At 42.9% G+C, this 24842-nt stretch overlaps 1 protein-coding gene across 3 annotated transcripts in view; it reads left to right on the top strand.

The window, feature by feature from the left end:
• Nucleotides 1-11663: 11663 nt before the first annotated feature.
• Nucleotides 11664-24842, top strand: part of SWAP70 (switching B cell complex subunit SWAP70) — a 41367-nt gene continuing 28188 nt past the window's right edge. For 2 of the 3 annotated variants that reach the window (XM_054067990.1, XM_054067989.1), the window contains exons 1-2: nt 11664-11821; nt 19938-20078. In XM_054067990.1, the coding sequence (XP_053923965.1) occupies nt 11723-11821; nt 19938-20078 (240 nt within the window). In that variant the 5' untranslated portion in view covers nt 11664-11722. Of the gene's footprint in view, nt 11822-13079; nt 13195-19937; nt 20079-24842 lie in introns of those variants that run through there. The other variant, XM_054067991.1, reaches the window with a different exon arrangement.

Here is a 24842-nt window from a genome sequence, read left to right as displayed (position 1 = left end):
CCAGGGGCCCAGAACTGAACACAGTATTTGAGGTGTGTTCTCACCAGTGCCGAGTACAGAGGGAGAATAACCTCCCTGGACCTGCTGGTCACACCGTTTCTGATACAAGCCAAGATGCATTGGCCTTCTTGGCCACCTGGGCACACTGCTGGCTCATGTTCAGTCGGCTGTCAACCAACACCCCCAGGTCCTTCTCCTCCGTGCAGCTCTCCAGCCACTCTTCCCCCAGTCTGTAGCTCTGCACAGGGTCGTTGTGCCCCAAGTGCAGGACCCGGCATGTGGCCTTGTTAAACCTCATCCCATTGGTCTCAGCCCATTGGTCCAGCCTGTTCAGATCCCTTTGCAGAGCCTCCTCATGCTCCATCAGATCCACAGCTTAGTGTAATCTGCAAACTTAGGGTGCATTCAATCCCCTCATCCAGGTCATTAATAAAGACATTGAACAGGGCTGGACCCAGTACCCAGCCCTAGGGGACACCACTTGTGACTGGCCTCCAGCTGGAGTTAACTCCATTGACCACCACTCTCTGGGCCCGGCCATCCAACCAGTTTTCAACCCAGGAGAGTGTGTGCCTGTCCAGGCCAGAGGCTGACAGTTTCTGAAGCAGAATGCTGTGAGAAACTGTGTCAAAGGCTTTACTGAAGTCCAAGAAGACAACATCCACAGCCTTCCCCTCATCCAGTAGGTGGGTCACTTTGTCATAGAAGGCAATCAAGTTAGTTTGACCTGCCTTTCATGAACCCAAATGAAGCTACGTGCAGAAAGACCTAGGTCTGAGGTAATGAGGAAAACTCATGAATCGCTGATAATGGGAAGAGAACCGAAGGAAGGATTGGAAGAGTTTATGGAAAACAACAGTATGCTCTATGGCACAGATGCAAAAAATGCACATGTGTTCTACCTCACGTAAAGAAGAGATAGTCAAATTAATAAATGCTTACTAGATTATCTGGGGAAGAATTTACCCTGTTGTATTAAAGAGTCACAAGTAACTCAGAGAAGTTGTGTGTGAAATGAATATCATAACATTTAACTTAGCAGTTGGCAAATAAACATTGTGAAGGATTTTTATTCGTAAGAGGTCTCAGTGCTACTCATGTATGACAGTGAAATTCAGACACTTGGTTTAGGTAACTTTATTCTCTGAATGTCCAGTTCCCATCAGTAAAAACTCATAGACTGGAACACCTTCAAGTTTTAACTTTGTATGATTGTCTTGTTTGTGAGAAAACTTAACTCATAATGGGTTTCTTGTTCATCTACGCTGAGACCTCTCTTAAAGCATACTTTTAAACAGTAATCAGTATTAATGGGGGATCAACAAACTTCATAAGCCTTTCTTCCCCTATACTGCAAATAAATTTGATCTACCTATGATAATGATCTGCTCTTGCATCACTTTTAGAGGCTTGTAACAGCAGCACAGGTGTTGCTGGGCAAAGAAGCTGTATGCAGTAGCAATGTAGACTCAATGAGGTGAACTCTCACTGGGTTAAAAACTGGCTAGATGGCTGGGTCCAAGAGTTGTGGTAAATGGAGTTAAATCCAGCTGGTGGGCAGTCACAAGTGGTGTTTCCCAGGGCTCAGTGTTTGGGCTGGTTATGTCTGAGACCTTTATCAATGATCTGGACAAGGGGACTGAGTGTGCCCGTAGTAAGTTTGAAGATGCCATCAGGTTGTGCAGGAGTGTTCATCCGCTTGAGGGAAGGAAGGCAGCCAACTGTATGGGTTCAAAAAGGCTCAGTGTCTGGTGTTAAACTTCCATCAAAAGAATGCTATGCAATGCTACAGGCTTGGGGAAGAGTGGCTGGAAAGCTGCCAGGCAGAAAAAGACCAAGTGCTGTTGGTCAAAAGCTGGCTGAATATGAGCCAGCAGTGTGCCCAGGTGGCCAAGAAGGCCAACAACATCCTGCCTTGTATCAGAAATAGTGCAGCCAGCAGGACTAGGGAAGTGATCATCCCCCTGTACTCAGCACTGGTGAGGCTGCATCTCAAATACTGTGTTCAGTTTTGGGACCCTCAGTACAAGTAAGGCATTGAAGTGCTGGAGCGTGTCCAGAGAAGGGCAGCAAAGCTGGTGAAGGGTCTAGAGCCACAAGTCTTAGGAGCAGCTGAGGGAACTGGGGTTGTTTAGTGAGGAGAAAGTGAGGCTGTGGGGAGGGAAAAAGGGTTGTAGCGAGTTTGATGTTGGTCTTTTTTCCCAAGTAAGAAGTGATGGGACGAGAGGAAATGGCCTCAAGCTGCGCCAGGAGAGGTTCAGATTGGATATCAGGACAAATTTGTTGACTGAAAGGTTTGTTGGGCCCTGGAACAGACTTGCCCAGGGAAGTTGTTGAGTCACTATCCCTGACGGGATTTAAAAGACATGTAGATGTGTCATTTAAGGACGTGGTTTAGTGGTGGAGTTGGCAGTGCCAAGTTAAGGGTTGGACTCGATCTTGAAGGTCTTTTCCAACCTAAATAATTCTATAGCTATATTGTGTCGCTGGTCACAGGTTTTGTATCTATCATGTAAGGGATGCCCAGCCTAAACCATGCAACTAGAGTGGCTTTGGATGTTTTAACTTTCTCCTGTGTGCTAAGGAGAATGTTTACAAAGGAGCTTCAGGGGGTTTAAGTAGTTTATAGGAGCAGTAAGAATGGTGAAATTTCATCTGAAATTTTCATAAGCTTTCCTGAGGCCAGTGATGAGGCTGAGAATCCTGGCCCCAACAGTGGCCAGGTGGAAGAGGGAGAGAATTGAATACTCCTAACATTCAGTGATTCATGATTCAGATGCTTGCTGAGTGAGAAGTGGTATCTATTTTTACTGACATTGAAGTTATTGTGTTTGGGGGTTTTTTAGTAGAAATAATTTTACACTAGTTTTTGTAACTTACAAATTTATTGCAAAACCAACATTTAGGTAAAACTTGTATGCAGTTAAGCAAGCGACCTTTTCAGGTGGAAAGAGCTACCACCCTCTCAAAAAATCTAGTAAGTCAGAAGTTAGTTGAAGAAATTGTACCAAGCACGGTGTAACAAGATGAGCTTCAGCACTTTAACAAGAAGGATTTATCTCAATTTAAGAAGCAAGCATGAGAGTTGGGTGGCAAATGTGTTATTCAAAATAGCTACATTTAATGTTTATACATTTTTCTTATAAACTCATCTACCTTAATTTTCCAATACAGGGGTAGCATAGTACCTGATTTTTTTTTAACAGAATCCCTGATTTCTTGAAGAAGAAACATAGAAGAAAAACTAAAAATAACTGAAAGCAGATATTTTATATCCCCACCTCCTCTAGATATTTTTCTGATTCTTTGTCTTCTGTCTGTGAGTATAAATTCAGCATCTGTAATCCATATGCTAATGAACGTTACTGGACAACACAACCCGTCTAGTCTTGCTGCATCTCCTGCCCAAAGAGTGGATTGTGTAGTGACTAAAGCTCTTACAGAGTAAGTTTCCTGTAAAGATGTAACACCACCTAACACTGACAAATGCTGCTTTTGAAAAGAACATTCTGAAATTGTTCCATCCAAATGATTTATTTGTCAATTAACTATCTTCCATTTGACAGTACAGAACTAATTCTTGTTGGGAACAAACAAACAAAAACAAGTATTAACCCTCCCAGCTTCTCTATGTGAATTTCAAGTATCAAGGATTGATTCACTTTTTGGACATTTCATCTTGTGACTCAAACCTTTCCATGGACTACCTCTAGAAATATTGATGTTGTTTCTCCATGTTGTACAGGCTAAACCACTATAACCAAATAATTAAATGCTTAAATTTCAAAAACCATTTTGAGTCACATGGTATTCAAATGCCATATGAAATTCTATTTATGCTATTACTATTGGAACAAAATTGTGTTTACTTGGAGAAAATTTTTTCCAGAAAACATCCCTGTGATAGTCACAGATGCTACCAGTCCATCACAGCCATGAAGGCCAACAGATGGGCGAGGAGTATCTCTGCGAAGAAAAGTTAGCACCTTCCAGTTGGAAACTGTAGCATAACTAGGAATTGTTCTACTTCCATAGATTGCATATCAAACTCCCAGCATTTTTGATATGAATTCAAGCAGGGTTAACCAGGTAGAATTACTAAGCCCATCTTAATTTCTTTTTTTGTTTTGTTTTTTGCTAAGCTATTGATACACACTTGCCTACTTCATTTTTTTTCAGTTTCTATGTCTGCTAGAATCATGGAATGGTTTGGGTTGGACTGGATTATTGAAGGCCATCTAGTCCAACTGTCCTGCACTGAGCAGGGACATCTTCAACTAGAGCAGGTTGCTCGGAGCCTTGTCCAACCTGACCTTATCCCATCAGCTCACTGATTTCTTGCCCCCCTCCCTAAGCTGTTCATTACCACAGACCTAATAATATCTTTTATTTTAGTTGGGATGGACCTGAATTAGTAAGATGTAGAACCTGAAAAACTTACTACTTGGCTTTTTTGTGAAACTATGGACAAGCTTTACCTACATCTAAAAATGCAGGCAGGCACTGCTTCTGTGTTTGAAAAAAAAAAAGGATTTAAGCTTCATAGATTGCATTACTTTAGCCTAGAACATTTAGAAGTTTCATGAATAAAAGTATCTTTAGTCACCCTATTTTTCTGGTTGAACTTGGGGGGGTTGGAGGAGGAGTCGTATGCATTGTTTGACCCTCAACCAAATGCTGACCAGCTTGACCTTGTCTTTAATGTGTTCTGTAGTCTCCAGCAACACCTGCTGGACAAAACAGTCAACTGTACACAAAATTGTCTTTAAAGTGCTTGTGTGCCAACACAACACTTGACCCCGATGGTTAGAAACCATTATCTTGTTTCGTGATGAGCATTCTTGCCAGCAGTAACTCAGGTAAGTGTTGACTTTTATTTTTTCATCCACATCCACATCCACCTCCTCGGTTTTGTAGGCTTTGGAAAAGCATCCTCGTGATTTCACCATCCATGTGATTTGGTGTACAACACGTGTGCATGCTTAATAAATCTATGCGTATGTGCTAGTTATTAATATCACTGCTAAAGTTGTGCTTGAGGACTTGGGTCTAAAGCAGTGGCCAGCAAGAGTCAAAAGCAGGGCCATTCCCTGCCTGAACTTTACTTTCTTTCAGTGAACCACGAGAAAAATCTGAGGGAGAGCTGTGAGCTCCCCCGGTTGGAGGCAACTGAGCTGAGCATTAAGTTCTTGTCTCAGGAAACACTGCAGAGAGGAGAAAGAAGCAGCGACTGGGCAAGACAGCAGGCAGGAAATTAAATTCCTGCTTCTGTTCGAACAGTTGGAATTGGATGATGATGCTATCTTCCTGAAGTATAATGAGATTGGGGTAGGGGAAAAGGAGGTGCCTAGAGAAGAGAATATTGCTGTGCCTAATTAAACAGGAAGCAATTTATTATTGTTTAACAAGTAGCTCAGAGATCCAAGTTTGTACATGCTTAAAAATTAACTGAGATTCTGGGTAATCTCAAAAAATCTGAATAATTTGTTTCAAAGATCTTCATTTTGCCAATCATTTGACTCCCTTCTAGTATTTAGCATCAATATTTAGCATGACATCTGAATAATCATGCCAGTCTACACTGATTTCTCTGACTCCAGACAAAAGTAGCATAACTGGCCTAATTCTAATTAATTATGATCTTTGTATCCCTAGGGTCATTGCCAGATAGGTGGGCTAATGGACATAAAAAATGCTGCTATTACTGAATTGCCATTTATGCACAGGAAAATATTCTGTGTGTTCAGCCTGCATTAGATGGAGAAGGTCTTGTTCATCTATTGATTTACAGCCAACAATGTGTGACTAACACAAGTATTTTAGGCAAGGTGTTCTGCAGGCTTGGGATGGGAGGGATGGAGAGATATCTCCTATTCCCACCCAACCTTTAAGAGTCTTCCCAACCGCTGATCTTGGGTGATTTTCTCACCTCTGCAGCTGTTTGCTCTTGCCTCTTTCCACACTTGGCTACTTAGGTGCTAAGATGTTTAGGGGAGAATCTCCCCATATATTTGTTTCATGCCCTAGCAAATGGGATTTTAATCTCCTTTTGGTCCTGTAGACACTGAGACAATATTGATTGACAGTCTTCTGCAATAACCCTGCTCAATGGCTTTTTCCATTGACCACTTCTTTCTCCAGTTTCCATCCCAAAAGATGGTATCAGATGGTTACTGCAGTACACACCTGGGTTTTAATTTCCTCTTCCTTTCTGCAGGTAAGCTATCTGTGGTATTCTGTCCAATGGTGACTTCTGAAACTTGGTGAGAAACACCTTATCAGCTACAAGTGTAGAGTAAGATGTGTGTTACCAGGAAGGAACTGAAAGGTAACTTAATGCTCTGTGTTCTACCTCTTTAGTATGTTCCTTTTGTCCAGTTTGAATAGAAATGCACAGGTTATGCAGATGTGTATAAATAGCAGAAAACTATAGTAAAGCATGTAAAGTAGGTATGCTTTGCTGAAATAGTTTTAAAGATCGCTCCACAAGTCTTAGAAGCCAATGGAAAACTATTTTATTTGTAGGAGAGACTGAGCTGCTGTTCTGATTCAGCATCTAATGCTGCTTCCTATTTAATCTGAAGTAATATTCATGCATAATTTCTACATAGTTTCAGTAAGAACATTTGAAATGTACATGTAAGGCCAGAGATAAAACTTTTAAAAGTATTTAAAAATAACGGAAAAACCAAATTCCTCAAATGGCTTGACGATAGGGTTACGGTACAATGATTTTTACACTGTCCCCCAATGCTTTCTTGAGCCGTTTTATGATGAGACTGGTCTGTCCAGAAACTGTAACACATTGATCAGGAACACTGGCATTTGCTTTAGTTTTATTTTCTACTGAGACTGTGAAACACTAGATGCTGGCAACACGGTCTGCTACAAAGTTCGCTTAACAGTCTTCAATTTCTGTTTGCTTCAATTTAGTTTTCCTGTGGAGAATGAAAATGACTGCTGTGGGCACAGTTCAGGAAGATTTTCTCTGGGCTAACAATGAACAGAGAACTGTGTTGCTGATTTGTCTGTATCCTTTCCTTGATGACAGTTTAACTGACTCTGTGGCATAAAACAAAATTAGTAACAGTTCAAATGCGTAATCTTTCCTCTGGTTAGAACCTCCCTGACAAATACTTATTATTTGGCTAACAAGGATTAATTAAGCTTGTGCAGGGAGAAGGAAGAGAAAAGCGATTGACCTGTTACGGCTGAGCCTCAGCAGGGTCTCACTAAAGCTCCTTCCTGAAAGTATGACTCACTCTGAGACTGGGAGCCAGTTTCCCCTCCCTGATCCTCCTCGCCACCCTTCAGTCATGTTGTTAACCATGGTGAGCAAACAAGTTTAAATAAGCACAGACTTAAAATAAAGTTGCTGAGACCTCAGACAACTTTCAAGAAAAGCAGAAGTACTTTAAGTTGCATCAGAACTTACTTTTGTACCATGCAAGCAACTTACATTTTATGTAGGTCCTATCAAGGACTTAATGGTTAAATGTGATCACTGTTAATTAGTGTTCTGTGGATTACATATCAATCTTATCTTCAAAGGTTTATAATGTAAAGTCTTTGATAAGCAAAGATCCAGACTAGCCCACGAAACAACAAGAGCTGCTTAAAATAGCTCACACACTTTGGGCGTGGATGCAGTTAGTCCTGTAACTTTGTTAAAGCTATTTTGAGTAAGAATGAAAAACAAAGGTTTTGTTCAACAGCACAGTTACGTCTGCATATGAACCTCAATTTGGCTGGTTATGCTTAATTAGTTCAGTCGCAGAAAAACTATTAAATAAGACTGTCTATAGAAAATCACGTATTTAGTTTTATGCATAACTTGGAAGTTTCCTTTTGATTAACGTACAGAAATCTAGAGCAGCTGAGGCTTGTGTAAACTACTAATTTTAATGAAACATTTAAGCATGGACTGTTAACCTATTGACCTGAATGGAACTACTGTTTATATTCTTAGTGGAAACAGGTCCTGATCTGGCAAAGGATTTTAGCATGTAATTTAAATCAATCAAGAATAACAGAACACAAGAAAAAGAATGGAGAAGCTCAGAGGGTTTTCTTACAGTTACATTGTGGGACATTTTGTTTTAATTTTGTTTTTCCACCCTATTTTTTTTTATAAAAATGAGTTGCCACTGAACATCGTTCAATGTAGAAATCAAGTCCCTGCTATAAGGAGATACATATGTGAACTATATTAATTGCTTTTCCTCGGGGAGATGTCACAGGAACTGTATTTTAGTGCATGTCAATAGGGATGTTCTGTATTTACTGGTCACCTTGTGGCTGCTCAGCTACCACATTAAATTAAATAGTTCTGTTAGGTTATCTGCATGTACAAAAGTTGTCTCCTTCCTCCTTAAGTGGGATAGCTGTGGTCAAAGTGGAGATAACATATTTAAAGATGATGTTTCTTGTAATGTTAACAGCTATAATGTTAGCAAATCAGGTTAATTACGACATCTAATCCAATAATCTTTGTCAATTGTATATTTCCCATCATCCATCTTGAGGAAAGAGTACAAATAATTGTGGATTCCAAAGTCCTGAACAAACTACGGAGGAAAAGATGAAGAAAAATGAGCAGAAAAAGCTGCTAGGGTATGCCTGGTGAACAAGGAAGGCTGTGTCTCACTATTCACTGTGCTGCTGAGAGACCACATATCTGCATTGCTAGAATATTTTTATTGCTTGCTTTAAGCTAGAGAAAACACTAAAGAATAAAAATAACCAGAAATCTGTGGGTAATTCAGTCTCTGATTTCCCTCACGCAGAAAACTACATTTATGAATTATTGCATCTGAGAATTAAAAGCACTTCCTACAGTGGACTTAGCTCATCTGTAGGGACCTGACCAGAAGGCTATTGTACATCACAGATTAGTGATCTACTTAAGTTAGGCTTGTGCTGCACTGTGCTGCCCATCCAGCCTGGCTTCCAGGCCCATGCGGGGTCATGTGCATCCCACAGCCGTTGGATAAATTTATCCAGTTGATTTACTAGAGGAGTCTGCAGGCAGCTCCTACATGGAGGTGTGAACAACCTTTCTGCTTGGCAGTAAAAACGATGTATAGGGTTGTTTTCTTGTAAGAAATTCCTGTAATTGTTTGACTGACCAAAACAGTGTAACTTTTCCACCAGCAGGATCTGCCTCACGCGTTGCACCTCGATCAGAGACCTGGTTGACTCTATGCAGCTTGGCACCCCCAGCACCTGAAGGAATGTAAGGTTATCTATACTGTTCTCTCTATTATAGTGTTAGCTCCAATAAATGGTATTTTAAGTGATACTTTGGAGTCTGCATGCCTTTCTTACCAGGAAAGAACTAGTACCACCTGGTGCAAAGCAGTTGCCTTGCTGTACCATCCAGAATAATTTCACTTGCCAACTGCTGTCTGCGTTCTGATGATGCAGTCCAATCAAGACTAAAGTTGGACAAATACAGACTTCCTCCTGCCCTTTGTTTGTTATATTGTGTTGATTTCAGAATCTTAATGGTTCTACTTAAAATCCGTGAAAACAAATCCTTAACTGGATCCTGGAGCTGTGTACTGTGAATGATCTCAGATGCAGCGTTCAAAGAAATGCACACTGTGGTGTTATCTTCTTGCCACTTCTGGTGGAAGTGAATTCACTGGCATGTTACAGCAGAAATACCCTTCTGCATTCACTGAGGAACACACAGGGGTGGGGGAAAAGCCAGAGCCCACAGCTTAGTCTGAACTCACAACATTTCAGAGGACTTAACACAAGAAAAACAAGAAAAACCTACAATAAACTAAACAACTTCTTACGGAGAGGGGCCCTTTAATAGGGAGTGCAGTGGAAGGATGAGGGCTAATGGTTTTAAGCTGGAAGAGGGGAGATTTAAGTTAAATATTAGGAAGAAATGCTTTCCTGTTGAGGGTGGTGAAGCACTGGAACCGGTTGCCCAGAGAAGTTGTGGATGCCCCATTCCTGGAGCTTTTCAAGGCCAGGTTGGGTGAGGTTTTGTGCAATGCGATTGAGTCAAAGGTGTCCCTGCCCATAGCAGAGGGGTTGGAACTGGATGATCTTTAAGGTCCCTTCCAACCCAAACTATTCTATGATTCCTTGTGATGATATTTTATGCTGCTCCTGCTCTTGAAGCAGAGGTGAAGGTTGTTTTGTAGCACTTCCCCCATTGTTTTGGGCTCAACCTCAATCTCTCCAACTGGCTGCTCCCTTCCCTTCAAGCTGTTTTTTAACATTCTGGGAGCTGAACTATCCACCAGAGAAGTTCCTTTCCCCTGTGTTCGTGTATCCTCCTGGGACAAAGACTTCCACAGGAGCAGTCGCAGGTACTTGTTCCTGTGCGGGGCTGAACCTGAGCAGCTCCCAGTGATATAAGAAGTAGTAACTATTACCAAAAGTGGAATATTTTGATTTAAGCTAAAGTAGGGTTAAGTTTCATCTAAGTAATTTTTTAAAATTAGACACAATGTCGCTCTTAGAGCATGTTTTCTTTCAAACAATGTTTTTTCCCGGTGTTCATTCTTTGGAGATGATAACACCTTGTGTGAAGCATGATCTGTGCTGAAGAGATCTCTCTTCTGTAATCACCTCTGTTTGCAGCCTTTCCCCATCTCAAATGCAAGGTCAGGCAGAGAGCTGGAGCCAGCTCCAAATTAGCAAGAGAGCTAATCCCCACCTGGAGCCCTGCCCTCAGCTCTAGAGCCTTCAGCAAGAGAAAGACATGGACCTGTTGGAGGAGGTCCAGAGGAGGCCACAAAAGTGATCAGAGGACTGAAACACCTCTCCTGTGAGGAGAGGCTGAGAGGGTTGGAGTTGTTCAGCCTGGAGAAGAGAAGGCTCTGAGGAGACCTTACTGTGGCTTTTCAGTACTTAAAGTGGACCTACAAGAAAGATGGGGACAAACTTTTCAGTAGGACCTGTTGAGATAGGACATGGAGTAATGATTTAGGTACATGGAAATAGTTTTTACAGTGAGGGTAGTGAAACAATGGAACAAGTTACCCAGAGAGGTGGTAGAAGCCCCATCCCTGTCAACATTCAAGGTCAGATTGGGCTGGGGCTCTGAGCGACCTGATCTGGCGGCAGATTTAGACTGGACATTAGGAAGAATTTCTTCACTGTGAGAGTGGTGAGGCACTGGAACAGGTTGCCCAGGGAGGTGTTCAAGGCCAGGTTGGATGGGGCCTTGGGCAGCCTGATCTAGTGGGATGTCCCTGCCCGTGGCAGAGGGTTGGAACTGGATGATCTTTAAGGTCCTTTCCAACCCAAACTATTCTATGATACTATGAAGATGTCTCTGCTCATTGCAGGGTGTTGGACTAGATGACCTTTAAAGATCCTTTCCAACCCAAACCATTCTAAGTGGGAAATACATTTGCCTCACGGCGCACAGCCGATGGTGACTGCTCCCTCGCGTTGCCCAGCCCTGCTAAAAGATGCTTTCTTTTTAAAACCCCAAAATGAGTCCTAAGGAGATGATTTCCCGGCATTTTAGTTATCAGTGCAGGTTATTTTGTAGCCCCACTACTTCGGACTGAACCTCCCTCTCACCCTTCGCCCCCTCCCTTCCCTCCCAGCTGCTTCTCGACGCTCTGGGGGCCCAAAGATCCCCCAGGGCGGTTCCTCCCCCTGCTGAGGGCAGGGCCGGCTCGGGGCGGGCCCGGGGCGGGGCCCGGGCCGGCAGCGGCTGAGGCAGAGCGGCGGCGGCGGCGCGGCCATGGTGGGGCTCAAGGAGGAGCTGCTCAAGTCCATCTGGCACGCCTTCACCGCGCTCGACCTCGACCGCAGCGGGAAGGTCTCCAAGTCCCAGCTGAAGGCGAGTGGGGCGGGGGGAAAAAGCGGGATGCGGGTTGGGGGGGGACCGAGATGCGGGGGGAGGGACTGAGATGCGGGATACGGGACCGAGATGCGAGGGGAGAAACCTAGATGTGATGGTTGGGGACCGAGATGCGGGATGTGGGACCGAGATGCGGGGGGAACAAACCGGGATGCGGGGTGGCGGACCGAGATGCGGGATGGGAGAATCCGAGATGCGGGATGGGGGACTGAGATGCGGGGGGAGAGACCGAAATGTGGTGGCTGGGGACCGAGATGCCGGGAGAGAAACCGAGATGCAGGGTGGGGGGACCGGGATGCGAGATGGGGAACCGATACGCGGGGTGAGAAACCGAGACGCGGGATAGGGGACCGTGACACGGGGCTGTCTGTGCCCCTCGGGACACGGGGATGCGGGGCTGGGCTGGTACTGCCCGGCTCCGGGCGAGGGGACACATCTGCCCGCTTTCGGAGCCCAGCGCGTCCTCGAGATGCGCTTTCTCTGTCGAGGCTGTCACCCCGCACTCGGCATCGCCACCCGCTGCGGCTCCTGGGCGCCTGTGCCCCGCAGGAGACTGATTTTCATTCTGCCCAAGCAAGCGCTTCACCCTCCCCGAGATATCTGCACAAACCCTTGTTGTGCTCCTGGTCTGCTTTCAACCATGTGTCCTTGGTATCCTTTCTGGCCAAAATCTTTTATGGGGTAGCCACAGGGTCCTGTCTATAGGGGTTGGCTGCTTCCAAGTGAAATTCATAGCTTGCCAAGGGGAGAGCGAGGTTCTACAGTGCTCTCTTATTTGGATATAAACAGGAGAATTAGTCAAGAGGCTCCAACTGTGCCAGTCTTTCCTTAGCTTATATGCTGAAGTAATGTTTGTGCTCTTAAAAGAGCTCTCAGGCATCTCGCTGAATCCAATCCCATCTTGGCCCCTCTTTATAGGACTGTCTTGGCCTGGGAATAATAGCAGAAATCTGGCTAAATAAATATTTTTAAGAAGAACGCAACACCTGTTGACATTTGAGACTGTGGGTCCTTGTACTGAGTGCTGGAGTCGTGTTGGCCGCAACAGTTGGCTGAAGTTTGGCCCTTTGTGGGATGAACTCCACCAGGGAGAGTTGCCGTGGTGCAGGTGGTATTGCCAAGCACGATCACTAGCTAAGGGACTTGTTTTCAGCATTGCTTAATAAGTGTCCACAATGTGCAACGTGCTGCAAGTAGCCCGTTCCTCTTCTCCTTTCCTTTCTCCTGGGGTGATCAGGCTGCGAGATTCAGTCTAACTCGGCCAGAAGCGACTGTGTCAGGCAAGAGGCCGGAGCTGACTGTGAGCTGAAGCTGGAAATGCGTGCAGGTCTTCTAGAGGTGGTGTTGTGAAAGTGAGTATTTGTGTTGCACTTCTGCAGGACTAACTGAAGTAGGTCGCAGAGGTGTGTTTTTACTGTTCTGTTTTCCTCTCATGCTACCACACCTTGTGTGCGCTGCTGTGATTGGTGTGCTCAGTGCACGCGTCGTCGTGCTGCTCGGTGAAGAAGCTGTCACAGGTGCTGACGTGTATTAAATGGCTGAAGAAGCAACCAGGATGCTGATGGGCCTGTATGGCTTGCTCTCATGTAGGTGTCATCACTTCTTCTCCAAGATTATTGTGGATTAAGGAGCAGTCGTATTTCCAAACTGAAGCACAGTTACTTGTCTTGTGATGCCCTGCTATCTTATTAGACCTCATGTCTACAAATGCTTGTGTAAAAAAAGGTAAAAACAAATAAAAATGGGAGGGGAAATTAAACTTATCCCCTCGTTACTTATCAAACATCTTCCTAAACAGTTTTGATGTTTCATCCTGTCTGTCTGTGAGAGAAAAGGGATGAAAAAAAGTGGGCCTTTGTGGGCCTGTGCAGCTCTGTGTGACATAAAGGCTCCTGAGGAAGCGTGAAGTGGGGGATCTGGGAAAGCGGAAACAAGTCTGAAATGAAGCTGCTGCCTTCTCCCATGGCCACCAAGAGTTAGTTTTCAGGAAATGTGGGAAGGAGTAGAGTGTGTTCTTCTGTAGGCTTTTTGTGGCAAATGTTGCACGTGGTGTCAAACTGATCGTCTTGCTGGGGAGAAAAGGTGTATGTTCTGGCAGTAGCCCCGCATCTGTGCAGCGGAAGGGGAAGGCAGCATGGCAAAACAGAAGTTCCTGTCTGATTGATTTAGGGTTCTGTTGTACTAAGAAGGTTTCGCAACAAAGTATTTCTCATCCAAATTGCCATGAGAGATGCAACACCCCTATAAAACAGAGAGGTGAGGCTTGGAGATAAACTGGTCAGTAGAGATCTGTGGTGTCAGAAATGTTTAATAACTTAGCGGAAGTCCTAAAAATTCTAAAAATCTATTTGTTTTCTGGCAACAGCACGCAGTGTTGTAGCTTGCTGAACTCGTCCCTTCTCAATAAGAAGACTTAATGGCAATGGATTTTGAGTTGTGTAATCTAGTATAAGGTATTGCCGTCATATCACACAGAAAATTAAGTGTAACACATTGGTTGTTAGAGAGAGAGATAGTTCTAGTTTCTCTACCTAGAAATGGTCTTTAAGCCTTCCATAAAAATCAACAGTTTTCATTAAATACTATGAGAAAAATTGATGTCTGTTATGTAGCTGAGGCCCTGCTGTGAAATGTTTAGATCACATGTGTAGAGCATAGGGATGGAGGTGAGTGAACTGGGTCTGTTTTGTACTCTGGAGAAACAGGAAGCGCTTGGAGGAAAAACTAGGACTTGCTTGGAATAGGAAGGATTTAGTGAGATGTCTTTTATCGATTTTTATCTTTCGTATATGTTCTGAGCTGCTGAGAGAAGAGAGAGTCCTATCCGTCTTCTGTGTAATTTTGAATATTGTCTTCTTCCAGTATGCATTCGTTTATTTTACTAACCAGTAATCTGCAGTTCTGTTATGCTGACTGCAGATCTCACATTTTTTTTCTACATCAGCCAAAACAGTCATGTAGTCTGTTCTCAAAATACTCCTTCAAATACGAACACAATATTTTGTCAGCATCTTTCAGCACTTTCAGACACTGAAAGAATAACGCTAAAGTGTTCTGTGTATGCAGTTATAGCTGTGTGTGCAGTTATAGCTGCTGTTGTGGCTCGAGTATGAGCTATGTGCAAGTACTTGCTTTCCTATATTTAAATCCAATTTTGTCTGTCTTGTCATTTGCAATTTTAAAATTTTAAAAGTTTCTGTAATGTGCCAACATGCAATCTACTTTTCCTCCAAATCTTGAGACACTGTGGTTTTACGTGCAGTTACACTTATCAGCCAGCAATACTGCTTGTAGTGTGTATATATGGTTTGATCTTGGAGAGAATACATAGCGAGTAGTTTTTACACTCTCTCTGGAATCTTCCTTACATTACTTTGTGACTTGTCTCTCCGTAGGCAATGGGGTTATTTGGCTGTTCTTGTTTGTGTGCTGCCATTGGGGTGGATTTTCGAAGTCTTGGGTTCCTGTCATGGTACCTGCAGAATGTGGGTGGTGAGTGCTTTGTGAAAGTACGATCTCATTTGGGCCCATAGTGTGTGGGTGACCAAAGTTACTAGTCAGGCTTAGAAAATTTAAACTGGTCTTTAGTTGTGTCTGGGATGTTATATTTTGCCTCTTATCTTTGTTTTGCGCTTTTACTAGGTGGGAAGTCAGTGGCTAGTGGGAAGAGGAAGAATGGTGTAATCAGGGGCAAGAGGGATGGTCCAAATGGAGAGGAAGACCCTGAACAATGGTAACGAAGCAGTGGAAGGGTTGAGATCCAGTGATGAGTGGGCAGGACCCCAGCCAGACAATTGACTTTGTACAACACTGAAGGATGGTAGGAAATTAGTCATTATGACTCACTATGAGAGAGTTGTACTCTGATATTCTTAACGGGGCTCAGAAGCATTTGTATTAGGGTAGCCAGGAGGAATCATGTCTGTCAGATGCAAGGGGAGGGATGCCCCTCTTCCAGAAGAGCTGGCAAACGAAGGCAGCTTGTAGAGCAAAAAGGAGGGGCATTTGGAAATGACAGGGCCGTGATACTGCACCTGAGAAAAGCAGCTGCCTGTAGGTCAGCAGCCCATTTAATCTTGCCCTTGAGGTTCTGTCAGCTGGTTTCAAGGAAGATGCAGAAGAACTGCACAGTAGATGGAGGATGTTTGCTGGGAGCTCTTCCTAAGGGCCAGGAGACACAGGGCAGAAAGGCAATTCCCTTGGCAGTGGGACTGGTGCAGGCTGCACCAGTATGGGATTAGGGGCCAAGGGCTGGACTAACAACAAGGGCAAGAGGAAAGGTGAGGTTGTAAAAAATGGTGACACAAGGGGTCTGTGAGTACCCAGGGCAGAAGGGAGCAAGTGAAGGAATGGAGGTGGTGATATGAGCGAAGGGCACTAGTGTCAGGAACCTGAGCTGGTGGAGGCTTGAATAGGTTCATCTGACTGGGAAAGAGGTTGTTGCACTAACCTTGATGTTAAATTCTGAGATTCTGAATGGAGCGCTTGCTACTTGAGTGGATAAGGAAGCTGTAACTTGGAGATGTGGTGATACAAGAAACTGTATGCTTTAGACGTACTCTGGCTGAAAAGACCTTGTGACAAGGGGCATATAGGATGCTGGTTTCTTATGGTTGAAAAAAAAAGGAAAAGAACTTGTGAGTAGCCTTATTTTGGCTGGCTAGCTGCTGACATGGATGTCGGGGAGAGATGAGCCAAGAATGCCTTGGAATGAATTCATACGAAGCCACTGAATGGAGCTGTCGGGATCTGCAATGCCAACGTTTTTAAAATCTCAAAAAGAGATGGGGGAGGGAGAAGACTTCCCTGAAAGATGGAAAAGAAAAAGAAAAAAGTACTGAAGAAACGGACAATAGGTTCTGTAGGATTAGTCTGCCCTGTTTAATGCTCCTTCTCTCATCTGGGCCAAATTTTTGTGCTGAGCAGTAAGTAGTCTAGCAGGTCTTCTTTTTCCTTTAGAAACGCAGATCACTTTTATGGACAAAGTTAAATGGAACTACTCAGATGGTAACAATTCAACACGTGCTTACAGTTTTGGAAGATCAATGTTTTGGAAAATGGGAGCTCAGAGGGGAGCAGCTGTGGCGGAGCAGAGCTGAGCTGGGGGTTTGTGTTCCATGTAAAGCAGCATGAGACTGGCCATAAATAAAGTAAATCCAAAGTTTGTAATGACCTTTGGCGTTCAGCTTGCTTGTTTCATCCAGTTACTTGTATTTGGAGCAGAACACCTTCAGTATTCCCTGGGCACGAGTAGGCATTTTTCTTATGAAACTTCATTGAAAATGGAAGAATTGTGCCCAGAGTGCACTGATCTGCAGCCCACTTGTACTGTCCTTTGGACTGCAGTTTGGGGACCACCGCTGTGCCCATTTGCCGCAGCACAGAGATGAGTCTCCAGCCTGGGGTAGGAGTTGGCTCTGACATGAAGGTAAGTTGTTAAATGTGGCATCCACAGCATAATAGGTGCTGAAAGAAAAAGATGCCTAGCAACCCTGTGGGCATGGGGGAAAATAATCCTTTGTGGTGTAAAACTTCCTCGTGGTTGATGGAGCTTCTGCAAGGCAAGGCGATTTTTTGTGCACCAGTTAACCCAATACTCAGCCAGATTTTTTTTTTTTTTAAATTGGTCATTAAAATAGAGTGTATCATGGTCCGGATAATGTGATTTGAGAGAACAAAACAGAGCAAAATGAGACCCTAGTAAAGAATTTTTCAGGCTTAGCCTGCAACTGAAGAATTCAGCTGGCGCTTGGCAGTGTTAGAGAATGGCAGGCTTTGGCAGGCACCGAGGAATTTCCTGAGTTATGAAAAGAGAGCACTGGGCACAAGAGAGATCGCAGATAAGGCAGATCTTAGAAAGTGATTGAAAGTGGAATTCTTTCCTGGTAAATTGCTTGCTTGATACGGAAACCACCTACGGTTCTGGCAGCCCAAGCACAGCAAGAAAGCCAAAACAGAGAGAAGGGAAACAGGTAGAAAGGACGTGAGAGAAAGTGTTTTATTGACTTCTAAGGTGTTTTCGGTAATAAGCTTAAAGCAGTTACTTAACTGAGTGGTTTTTTTAGTTATATATTAGCAACTACAGTCTGGTTGGAAAACTGAGATCATCCTTATCTCAGAAATTCAAGAATCCCTCAGTCTTCTATAAATAACGACAAAGGACTTAAATAGAAGGGGAAACACGCATAGTAATATGTTCCCCCGCCATGTAAATCACATGGGCTCAAATAATTAATTTGATGTGGTGGTTAAAAATAAAGGTAAAATGAAGGGAAATATGTTGTTGATGGAGGGTAGTGGGAAACGTGATAACTTCTAAATACTCTTTTGCTACTTTGGGAAATGCAGCTTCTGTTCTAATGTGGCTGATGCAATTGTTTTTCTGTTTTTAAACTTTTACACCTGTTTAGCTCCAGTGGCTTGATGTTAACATCTGACAACGAAAATATGTGTTTCTCATGGAAATGTGTCCTTTTCTGTAAGAAAATATAACTTTGGTGATATGTAGAGAGGAATTGTTCTCTGAACTGAATTTACTTTTTGTAGGATTTTATAATAACTGTTTCTTTGACTCTGCATGTCTCCTTATGACACATAAGAAAAGTAAATGTACGTTAACTGGGGGTAGGGGTTAGGGAAAGCCCAGACATTTGAACTATGTGGCATAGGCTTGATTTCCTAGGCTTGATTTCCTTTGACAACTTCAGACTTTCACTTCTTGTTTTGCGGCTTCCCTATCTCCACTACTTTATGTCTACTCCCCTAAATAGACCTGCTTATGAATTTTCTGAGCATTTTTTTTACTGCTTTCTCTTTGTATCATTTAGGTATGATGTTTTTAATTTTATGTTGCACAGTGGAAAAGGGAAAATGCATGCCAAAATTTAGTTGCATACTGTCCCATCTAGTTGTTGGCTTTAAAAAAAATAGCACAAGCGTCATGCCTTTTCAAAAGATGAAATTTGTTTTAGTTCTGCCTAATTTTGTTTCACCTGTATTTTTGCCTTTGGTTCTTTTTCATTGTAGACCATTCCTGGGCAGGTGAAGTTAAGCGCTTAACCCAGTTCCTATAGCTGGTACATGATTCTTGGAGGTTTAACTGCATGGTGCCAAGTGACATTCCAAGTGGCAGTGTGTTACAGGACTGACCAGACTCGAGGAAGCGTAAACAGCAAGAGGGATGGTGCTTTGCCTTTCTTAGGAGAGTGCTGGGGGTGTGGAGCCGTTGCTACCCAGGCTCTGCCTTCCTTTTATTGGTACTGAGCTGTTAGTTCATGCATGCAAAACTCGGCCTGAGTTGAAGAAGTTGAGATGTGTTGGCTACCAGCTAGTTTTCAATAACTCAGTACTTCCTTAAAACTAATCAAGCGTGTAGCCTCTTCTTGAAGGTCATTTCTCAAGAACAGACATGAGTGCTGGTGGGTGTTAAGCTCTTGACAGATTCCATGCAAATAGCTTTTTAAAATAAAAATTTGAGAAGCGTGCCTAAACCCTTCCTCTTTCTGTAACATTACTATTTCTTTGCCAACTGAAACATGGGGTGAATGTTGAGAAGCAACCCAAAAGCAGGATGATGAGAGAAATTAGTAGTTAATGCTTTAATTTCAGTGGTCATTTCTTTGTAAACTAAGGGTACATCTTGAGTTGTTTTCTGTATTACTTGTTTTCACTAGATAGTAAATATAATTTCAAAGGCTAGGTGTTTGTGGTTGTTTTCAGTAGCTGCCTAATTTCACTCTGTAAATATTACTTTGGTGTTTCTGCATGCCTCTCGTGTTTTCAAATGCTTAAGTATATGGGTACAAAGTGTACCTGCTGTTGCTGTGTTTGCAGTTCTGTAGGAATGGACCCGTCTGCGATCGCATTGCTTCTGTAAACACACAACTGGCTGAAGCTGCTGAATCCTTGGAGTCAACTTTTTTGAGTTACCTTTTAGTTTTTGACAAAAATCCAGAACTTGCAGGGCAGAACTTGCGCTGATGCGCAAGTGTCACTTTGTGCATCAACAGTTCTGTGAATCAACAGTTCTGCTCTGGAGGGAACGCAGCATGGTTAAGGCCAACAGCAGCATCACTGATTTCTCTTCTGTCCTTAGGTCCTTTCTCACAACTTGTGCACAGTGTTAAATGTTCCCCACGATCCAGTGGCCTTGGAAGAGCACTTCAGGGACGATGACGAAGGACCAGTTTCCAATCAGGGTTACATGCCTTATCTAAACAAATTCATCTTGGAAAAGGTAAGTTTTGAATTCTTCTGTTCTGTTTTTCCCTTTTCAGGTTTTGCGTTAGAGAGTCTTTGCAGTAGACTTCTGCTTGCAGGAAGCGTGCTGGTGTGAAGACACTCTGGTTGTGAGTCTGCCTGTGTGGGGTCGTGATGGGGCGGGCACTCTGGAGAGTCTGTGCCTTAAAATGGAAGGTTGCACTATTCTCCACTTTTTTTTCTCTCCTTGGTTTCTATTTCTTGTTACATCTTGTCATTGCATAAGCTGTGTTCACGCAGAACCATGTTCATATTAATAAAGCACACCAGCTTGAATTTATCTGAAATTGTCTTGGAGCTATAGATTGTTCCACTTCATACTACGACTGTAACAGAATATTGTCATAGACTCCTTTGCAAAAAGGAAGAGCAAAAATATCTTTAATGCCTATTCGCAAGTTTTTTTAATAAATAGATCCCTTTGACTAGTTAGTGGGTGATATTAGTGACCGCTGTTAAGCTTTCCATTGCGAGTTCTTTCCTTTAGTGTCTGAGCAGTCTTCGTTCTTCTGTTGTGCCTTGTTTTGGGGGAAACTCTGGAAAGCCAGCAGGGTTTCCCTCTCTGCTCTTCTCTGCTCCTGTTCCAAGATAGGTAGTCACTGGGTTTGGAATTTGGAAAAAAAAAAGAAACCAAAACAAACACATTCCCCCCCCCCCCCAAAAAAAAGCCCAAACAAACAACAAACAACCCAACCTCCAAAAAATCCTATTTTCCTGCTTTTTTTTTCTCACAGCTTCTGTCTACAGAGTAGATGGTAAAACCCAGCCCACAGGATAGTGCAAACATATCAGCTTCAATACCACTGATTTCTTGTATACTTAGGGGCTGAGCCCAGAAACCTTTGATGTTGTGGCTGCAGAGATACATCGATTTTTGCTTTCTTTTGTAGAATCATAGAATAGAATCGTTTGGGTTGTAAGGGACCTTAAAGATCATCCAGTTCCATCCACCCCCCACCCCCCCCCCACCCCCCCCCCCACCCCCCCCCCCCCCCCCCACCCCCACCCCGCCATGGGCAGGGACATGTTCCACAAAGCCAGGATGCTCAAAGCCCCATCCAACCTGGCCTTGAACACTTCCAGGGATGGGGCATCCACAGCTTCCAGGGCAACTTGTGACAGTGCCTCACTGCTCTCATCATGAAGAATTTCTTCCTAATGTCTAATCTAAATCTTCCCCCTTCCAATTGAAAGCTACTCATGTTTAAAGCCATGTAATATTAAGGAGTCCTGAACTGGCATGCTGCTGAAAATTGCAATGCAGCGATTGCAGATTATGCAAAGTCTGTGGACCTATCTGCTTATTTTTGCTGCTTCTTTAATCTACATTAAGTACTGGTGGAAAATGTGATTTATATAATGCGGTGTGGCAGCTTGGAAGCAATAGAAGCTTCTTACGTCTGTCTAAGACATATCAGCTGCTCTGCCTCTCTGGTCTGCATTTCTCTCATACCCAGTGATAGTGCCTTGTTTTACGCGTGGGAGTCGTTGGCCCTTAATACACAACACATAAAGGTACCCTCTCAGTGTCTTGGATGTTTGATGCTGGAGAATCTCGCTTCGTCCCTAAGAAGTTTGTGATCTCATTTCCACTTCATGTTGGCTCTCTGAGTTCCTTTAAGATTCAACGGAGACTAAGCAGTTTGTATACAAATTTTGTGGAGAAAGAAAAGGCCTTGCTTTATTTTGACCGAAGAATTGCAGTCCTAGAGTGTGAAACACAGTGGGTTTTGTTAATACCATTTATAGGCAGTAGCAAGCCAGTAAGTTAGAAAATAAAGAGAGAGATGGAAGGCTTTTTTAAATATAAACGGTGCTTTATTGCTAAAGGGTATTTATAGCAAGAATAGTTATGGAAATGAGGAGCAATTGCATTTGAATAACACTTCAATTTGAAAATGAAAGACCTGGCTACTTAAGCAAGTTGGTGTGAATTTACAGTGTTTAGCTACTCTGAGGCACCTTCTTACCCGATGGTAAAACGAAGGACAAGCTACTCTGGTTCCTCGTGAAAGGAAAGAGCATGGCTGCATGTAGTTCCTTGTGCTTTTATTCATACGCTGGTCTGGTTTCCAAAAATCGCCTGATATACCCTTACCATTAGTTCATCTTAAAAGGCGAAATATTAAGAAACACCATTAAATTACCCGTGGGCTCATGTTATTTAATCCCGACTAAATGCCTGCAAACAATTTAGGTATGTATTATTAAAAATTATTGAAGTTCTTTAGACAGAAGCCTGTCTTTGTGGACTGGAAAAATCTTGATTGTGACATCTCATCTTCTAGAGTTTACTCTACATCAGTGCCGAAAGACAATGTGCAGTGAGATGAAGTCACTGGTTAGCGTGTCTCCTTTGTTTAAAACAAACAAGCAAAAAAAAAGCACACAAGAAGTCCTTTCTTTTCATTCTTATAAGATGTAATCTCTTTTTCAGATGGGATGATTGTAGAGCAAATGCTATTGATTTATGCTAATAAGCAAAGCTACTAAAGAAGGACGGGTGCTTTACAGACGCAAATGTCGAGGAAGTTCTCTCAATTTCCAGTCATACTTCTTCTGGTGAATTAATTGGTTTGAGCAAGCGCAAGCTGCTGAAGAGAGGATTTTTTGATCATAGGATATTTTTCTGTAAAGCATTAGTAAAAATTAAAAGAACGAATCCTTAGATTTCTTTAAAACAGAGATGTAACTGTGACTTATGATGCTTTTGAGAGGACTTTGTAACCTTTTGAAATAACTTCTGTGGTACTCTTAAATGCAGTTGTAGCTTACCCTATGTTACCCTGAAATAAAGCCTGAATGTAGAGCCAAGGAATCCTCGAGAGAGGCAGAAGTCAGTAGTTTAAGGAGGCAGATTGGTTGCAACTAATTTCCTTTATCCAAATAGGGAATTTGAGTAATTAGTTTGAATAATAAGTATTGCCTGTTTGATGATTTCCAGTATTGTGCTGTTTCTTACTTAGCAGATACATCTATCTAGGATTTTCTTGCATCTGAAACAAAATCTGTGCTTGTCTTGTACGTGTCCCATTCAGGAGGGAGCTGTTGCTTGCCAATACGTTTTCCTAAATTGTTTTACTTGGCTTCATAACCATGTTTTAGCATGTTCCATCATTTACAATGTACATCTTCTCATACCATTTGAAAATGTTTCCTTTTCAATGTTGGTGATGGTGGTATTTACCACCTTATTTATGACAGGGGAGAGCCGTAACAGGGAAGACAAAGAAGGACATAGTTCTAAACCTCAGACAGCTTGGCGAATACTAGGTACACTAGCGATGGTGGTTATATTTTTGGAACCGATCTGATCTCTGGTACTGAAGCCAAATATTTTCTGTATTTCCTTATGTTTTAGATTTATTTAGTCAGATATAGATGATGGTATATTTATTCTACTTATATGCAGTTTTTGCGTATTTCTAGAAATTAAAGACCTAGAAAATGTTATGGGTTTTACTGCATTTCTCGTGATTACTTGTGAAGCTTCTTAGAAAGGGAAGATAGGTGTCTCTTACAGATCACGTTTTTATCACTAGGAGTTAAGGCATTTTTAAGGTTGAAGGGGTCGGTTCATTTACATGCTTCATCACTTTAGACAGATTCACAAATAAAAATTATAGTTGCTGTAGAGTTAATACTGTGGAGTACTGCAGAAGTTTCCAAATGAAATGGTGGCTTCTAATAATTCGGACAAATTATGAAGTGCAGTTAAAAGCACGTACTTGTGCACATGAAAAATCTCTTGTACAACAAGTTGTTAGTTAATTAAGCAACATAAGTATGCTGGCAAAGGATGACCTAATCCCCTGACCAGAATGCTCCTGAAACCTCCTGCTTAGCTGCTGCCTAATCTTGGTGGTGGTAACACGCTGTAGGTGACTTGGGTTTTTACATGAGTTTCTGAGATGCACACAGTCTGACTTTGCTACATGAGCAGAAACCACGCACTTTCCTTTTCCCTGACCAGGGTCCATGCCTTTTTCCACCCATGTCCTGGTGGTCATTGGTGGTTGCTGTGCTTTAAAACATGAGCTGCTTGTAGAGCAACCCACCATATTTATAGTGCCTAGAGCACTTGCCAGGTAGTGGTGGTAGGAAAAGAGATTTCCGACCCTGTCGGCAGCTTCCTTGTGACATTTCCAAGGTGGAACTGCTCATGAAGGTGGGTGAGGTTGTTTTAGAAAAGGAGTCAAGCTTCATTTGGCAGAGTGGGGAGGACAGGCAAGAAGACGTACAGGGAAAAGTAGTCAAGAGCTGAAGTGCTGGCAAATTGAAGGAAGAAGGAAACCTGGCTTCTAGCTCTTCTTCCAGAGGGTGTTTGTTCACTTAGCTGGTGTTTCATCTAACACCCATGTTTCTTATGCAAATGGTGAGGATGCTAAGCCTATAGCTCCTACAGCTTCAAATTGGGTCAAAGGACAGCTGTAGCCTGCCTCTGGCATCGTCACTTATGTTGATGGCCTGCTCTGCAAGCATGCAAAGTGTACGGCTTTCTTTCATAGTCTCACTTTTAGTCCTGGAAACAGTACTGTAAAGTGCTTTTTGGCATAGTGTTGGTTTCCTGTTTACTTCTGTCCTTTTTGTTTTTTCTTTTTTTCCTCCACTCAAATCAGTTCATCCACTTCCTTAGCCTGTCTCTGACTTAGCAGTGAGCCACTGCGGCTCACCCTCCACTATATTTGACCACTTACCAGACGGGATAGGAAATCACACAGTTTGCAAAGATGCTCTTGAA

This window comes from Cuculus canorus, chromosome 5 (genome assembly GCF_017976375.1).
Source record: "Cuculus canorus isolate bCucCan1 chromosome 5, bCucCan1.pri, whole genome shotgun sequence".
Classification (NCBI taxonomy): domain Eukaryota; kingdom Metazoa; phylum Chordata; class Aves; order Cuculiformes; family Cuculidae; genus Cuculus; species Cuculus canorus.
This window is presented reverse-complemented; position numbering and strand designations above follow the sequence as displayed.